Below are 5915 nucleotides of genomic sequence, written 5' to 3'. Positions count from 1 at the left end.
CCATCCTCAATATAAACGTGACGTAGCTTTCACGTGAGCGTTTTTAAAAAAGACGCGGTTAGCACCTGGCTGCACGGAGATATGTAGCTGTCGGTCTGATATTCATGAACTTTGGGACCTGGATTAAAAATGATATTTTCTGATCTGCCAAGACGCGGAATCCGGGTCGACGCCCAGCCTTATGACTGAAACTTTTGTGGACCCGATGAAATCGTGTCAGCGTTCATCGAGGCCTAGTGACACCTTGTACTTGACCTACTAGCAAGCCGTAGTGATGCAAGTAGGCCGCGGGAACGCCATGTTTGAAATTGCTGCGTTGGTTATTCGGTAAGTTATTTTTCGGAAACCTTATTCTAAGTTGTTTGTCTTTTCCACCGATGACGTTAGTAAAGCATTTTTTGTGTCTAAACAGAGCAGGACACAAGGAGAGACACGACCATGACCTCTCAGCGGCGGTTTGTCTGGTTGCTGGCGTCTCTTAAACATCTGAGGAGATATGACATTTGGAGCTAGCAGTTGATCGATTATGGATTTACTACAATGAAGCTGAGGATTCCCTTCAATGAAGTTGAGGATCGCTTCTGTCAAGCTGAGGACTCCCTACAAGGTGCCTGGCGGAACCGCCCGACCCATCAAAGGTTGGTTAAGTCAAAGAACTGTTGCAATGGCGGGTCCAGAAGACATCTCAGGGTAGGAGCTGTTGCGGGTTTTGCTACACTGCTGATGCTAACGCTGTTTGTTGAAGGCCAACGCTAGGCCTCTTGATGCGCTGGTTTGGTTTGATTCTCTGCTGAGAGTCGATGAGCTGAGAAGGATTCTGCTGTTTTAAATCCTTCTGTCTTTGGATTATTAGTGCTGTTTGAAGCAGTTGCTGTGGTCTTGTGACCTGTGGAGGTTTAGGTTTAACTAGAATCTGAAGTTCCTGGCTTAAAGTCGGTTGTGGTGTGAAAGAAAGATGGCTGCCAAGGACTTGGCAAATACAGTTTAGAGGCTGAAGGAAGTGATTCAGCTTAGGCTTTGTAAATATCACTATAATAAACCTTAACATATCTACTACTAATATAATGTGGCTATATTGACATTCATGTAGCTGCATTAGGATATTTATCTTTCCAATGAATATCAAATATGTTTTTGGGTGAAGACGAGGTATTTATATTTTAACATATTTAGTTTGAAATTTAGGGTCCATACTTTAATAGTTCAATAACTCAAACAAATTTAATTTACGTCAATTTAAATGTGAAAACTGATTAATTTTTGCGCCAAAACAACGCGTGGCCTCGTGCAATTTTGTCGCGCAATTTCGTCATGCGACTTCATTTCTACTGGACGACAACGGAGGGATCTGCTGGAGCTGCAGGTTGGAGGTCACAGAGGTAATGTTCACACTGTAATCCACCATCTTTCATTAGCAGGCTTTCTGTTTTCCTTCTGGAGAGGATCGACTGGGACCTGTCCTTCAGTGTTTGTTTGTTTTTAACCCATTTTCTCTAATACACTGTGCAGCTGGTGGTCCTTTTGTTGCAAATAACTTATTTTTCTTTCTCGTAGATAAAGCCATCAAAGCAGCTTCTACAACAACTAACCATTTTTGCCAATAGAAACATTCCTGGAGCAGCTCTTTTCTTTTTCTGTCTCTCTCTTTATTCTGTCCTTTAAAATCCCCGGGGGTCGTGACAGATGGGCTTTCATACAGAGCCAACTTCTGGTTCTGCTGGAGGGTTCTTCCTGTTAAAAGGAAGCTTTTCCTTTCTACTGTCACTGCATGCATGTTCATTATGAGGCATTGCCTAAGCTTACTTACTTTAACAAAATTAAATTGGTGCAGTGTTAATTTCTTTTGGAAAGTCTTCCTGTTAAAGCAGGAGTGTCCAAAGTCAGTCCTTGAGGGCCAGCATCCTGCATGTTTTAGTTCTCTAGTAACAACTTTTTCAGCTTGACATGTTCATCTTAGGCCTTCTAACGAGCCATCATTTGATCCAGGTGCGTTAAACCAGGGAGAGAACTAAAACATGCAGGATGCCGGCCCCCCGAGGACCGACTTTGGACACCCCTGTGTTAAAGGGATGTTTTTCCTCTCACCAGATGGGATCCTCAGTACAAGTCATTGCTTTAGCTCGGGAAGCTATGGTATATGGACCGGGAAGCTATAGAAGCTGGTCAGCAGTTTTTGTTGAGATGGAATGACGACTCTGAAGACACCAGGTGGCCTCAGACTGTGAAAGGTAGGAGTGTGAATCCAATGTCAGGAAATGTGGTTTGCTATTTCCGGTAGCCACTCCTCAAGGCTATGAAGTCATCGGATGAGTTCAAGGAATTTGGTAACGGACGAGTACGATGGGATCGATCGATTCCATGCACAATGCTTCATGCAAGAAAAACACGGTAGGTTATTGGAAAGGTAGTTCTGATCTTGTTTACAAAAGGTAAAGGTGCGAAAGTAAGCCCGATTGAAGTGTAAAGGGCTTGGGTTGCTCTTCGGTCGGGTTTGTGTGAAAACGAACCCTCCCGACTGGTAAGGGGTTGGTCGCTCTTCGGTCGGTGTTGGAGCTATTTATTCTTTATTTTCTTTATCCATTTGAATTTTGTTAGTTTATTCTTAAATTTATATTTTTTGTATTATTTATAGAACTTATTTGTAGGTTAATAACAAAAGGTTTTGGATCATCTTTGATGAAATCAAGCGACTGCTGCGTCAAGCCTGGATTGACACGTCACTCATTCATCAAACTGGTACGTGGCAAAATTGTTCAAGCCGTAAAGGAAAACGGTGAAACTACTGGAGTTTAAAGACATTATTTCACTGCAAAGACTGATGAGATGAGTTTGATGTGACAAGTTGACACCTAATTGGATCCAGACATGTGCCAACGCTCATCATGGAAATGTTTGTTCACAAGAATCAACCTCTTTAAACAAAGAGACACGTTTTTGCTTCATCTGTGGATTCCTGGATTATGCTGCTTTTAAATGTGTGAAATAATTCAAAGGATTGCTAAAAATGTCTGATGTAAAGAGCAAAGATGATGTCACAAGAGAAAAGAACCATCAAATTTACATAAAAGGGTTTGGAGTTTTATATAAAAACATGTCAAGAAAAACAAAGTTTAAAGTGTAAACAAGCTTCAAAATTTATGGAGAAAATCTCCGCATTAATGACGTCACAAGAAAATGTTTCGGAAGTGTCTTCTAACTTTGTCAAGTTTATTAAGTGCTATCAAGATGCAACTGACTTGCATGAATCCTTCTTAAGAAGAAGTGAAAAGGAAAACTGTATTTTCAGTCCAAGGTGATGGCATTCTCTGATTTTATGGATAATGTAAAGGACTGGTTGCATGAAGCAGGAGATCCATATACTGAACATAAAATTAATGTTGATCAGATTGTTGCAGATCTGGATGAAATAAATCTTGGTGACGGTGTCTCTAATTTTTCAAGTGTAAAGCCACGTTCAAAAACGTCTTCACAGCAGTCTTGGACTTCATCCACCTATTCTGCTCGCATTAAAGCTGCGGCTGAAAAGGCAGCGATCCTGGAGAGATTCGCTGTGTTGAACAAAAAACATCTGATTGAAGCTCAAGAGGAAAAACTTGAGACAAGAAAAGGAAAAATTAGTCTTGGAAACAGAGCTGGCAGCAACCAATGCAAAACTTAATGTCTTAAAAATAAATTCAGTTGCTGGCTCTAAACGATCTGATGGAATTAACTCTTATTTTGAAAGAGCCCAAGTAAAGGACACGCCCCTGCCAAATCCTCACGCTGATGAATTTGTTCCGAAAGAGAGCAGCTTCTTCATCTGACTGTCCTGTCGTCAGATCTAAGCAAAGGCAGAAATGACTTCAAATGGATCGTCTGAGAGTAAAAGTTGATTCTTCAACTCAAGCAACACAGCAAACACAATTTCAATCTCCCTCTATCTCTGAGAACTGTCAGAATGATATTGTGAACATCATGCAAAGACAAAATGACATCACTACCTTACTTGTAAAACAAACTTATCGTCTGTTATCCCATCCAGAAACATCCCTGTGTTTGATGGGGACCCCCTGCAGTACAGATCGTTTATGAACGCCCTTGAAAATGGAGTGGAAGCTAAAACTGACAACTGGAGCGACTGTTTGCACTTCTTAGAGCAGTCCACTAGGGGGCAGCCTAAAGATCTGGTGCATAGTTGTCAGCACTTGCCTCCTGATCAAGGTTATTCCAAGGCCAAAGATCTTCTCGAAGAACATTTTGGAAATGAAAATAAAATTGCTTCTGGGTATATGGAGAGGGTTATGAGTTGGATACCAATTAAAGGTGATGTGAAAAGTCTTCAATCATTCTCTTTTCCTTCAAGGATGTTCAAATCTAACACAACAAATTGTTCACATGAGAGAGTTGGACTTGCCTTCAAATATGAGAACAATTGTAATGAAACTCCCATATAAACTGAGGGAAAAATGGAGAGTTACTGCTTATGAGCTGCAGGAGCAAAATGGCCACCGAGCATTGTTCACTGATCTGGTTGCTTTTTGTAATGAAGGTCTTCATTACTTGGCGGTACAACACTTAAAATGTGTTAAATGATAATAGAAATGCATGATGAATGAAATGAAACGGATACAAACAGATTGAAATGTTTTATTGATTGTGTGTTTTATTCAGTTGCATCTCAGCTGGAATTGATGGTGTCCTGTTAAAATACAAACAAAAGGATAATATAGGTATTGTGATTATTTGAAGGCTTTGTGGGTGTGGCTTACCTTTCTCTTCCTCTGCAGGGTGTTCAGGGTAAAAGATTCCCCGGGGGCCTGAGCACCTTTTAAACGTTCCAGAAGAGACCAAAGCAGATGGAAGAGGGGGAGCAGTAGAGCTAGGCATTTTATAAATTTAATTCTCTCCATTTGAACTGCTCCATGGATGCCACGTGAGAGGACCATTAGACCTCCTGAAAGACTACTGGGAACATCCTGAATCAGCAGAGGAAAACATTGTGGCATATGTGGTCAAGATGCGACAGAGGTTGGAGGAGATGACAGCTCTGGCACAGGAGAGCATGAAGCCAGCACAACAGAACCAGAAAAGATGGCATGTCCATATGAAGTGACTCGGCAAGTGGGTAAGGTCACATATGAACTGTTTATGCCTGACAGAGTGAAAAAAACAGCAGACATTTCATGTGAATCTGCTGAAAGAATTCCAGGTGCGTCAGAGTCCAGTGCAGCAGCTCTTGATTTGTGATGTTCAAGATTAGGAGGTGAAGGAGAAGTTTCTGCCCTCCAATGAAACACAGATCGGTGTGGTTGATCTGTCTCATCTGTTAGCAGTCCAGCAGGAGGAGGTTGCAGCTCTGCTGGATTCGGAACTCTTTTCAGAGGCTCCAGGTTTTACAGACCTGGTACAACATGACATCTGTCTCAAGAAGGATGCGCCAGCTCGGCAGAAGAGTTACAGGATTCCTGAGCGGTTGGTGCCAGAGCTCAAGAAAGAGATCAACTTTATGTTGGAACTTGGCATCATTGAAGTATCAACCAGTGAATGATGCAGCCCGGTGGTTCTTGTACCTAAAAAAGATGGTTCACTGAGATTTTGTATTGACTTTAGTTATCTGAATTCTCTGTCTCAGTTTGATCCTTATCCTATGCCCAGAATAGATGACCTGTTGGAAAGAGTGGGAGGAGCAAGGTACATTACTACACTGGACTTAAGGATATTAGCAGGTGGCACTAGCACCGCAGGCCCGCAAGCTGACTGCATTCAGAATACCATTTGGTATGTATCATTTCAAAGTGATGCCATATGGTCTACAGGGAGCGCCTCCCATTTTTCAAAGACTTATGGACCATGTTTTGAGAAATGTGTCAGACTTTTCAGCAGCCTACTTGGATGATGTGGTTGTGTTCAGTCAAACCTGGAAGGACCACATGTTC

The 5915-nt window shown here is 41.8% G+C and overlaps 1 protein-coding gene across 1 annotated transcript in view; it reads left to right on the top strand.

Annotated features, from left to right (window-relative positions):
* Positions 1-562: 562 nt before the first annotated feature.
* LOC107837133 (uncharacterized) overlaps positions 563-5915 on the top strand; it is a 9931-nt gene continuing 4578 nt past the window's right edge. The window contains exons 1-3 of the mRNA XM_016675580.1: positions 563-638; positions 5313-5509; positions 5612-5670. Of these exons, the coding sequence (XP_016531066.1) occupies positions 563-638; positions 5313-5509; positions 5612-5670 (332 nt within the window). The remainder of the gene's footprint in view (positions 639-5312; positions 5510-5611; positions 5671-5915) is intronic.

This window comes from Poecilia formosa, unplaced genomic scaffold (assembly GCF_000485575.1).
Source record: "Poecilia formosa unplaced genomic scaffold, Poecilia_formosa-5.1.2 Scaffold117, whole genome shotgun sequence".
NCBI classification, from domain to species: Eukaryota; Metazoa; Chordata; class Actinopteri; order Cyprinodontiformes; family Poeciliidae; genus Poecilia; species Poecilia formosa.
Note: the sequence above shows the minus strand (reverse complement) of the source record. Positions and strands in the feature narration are given on the sequence as shown.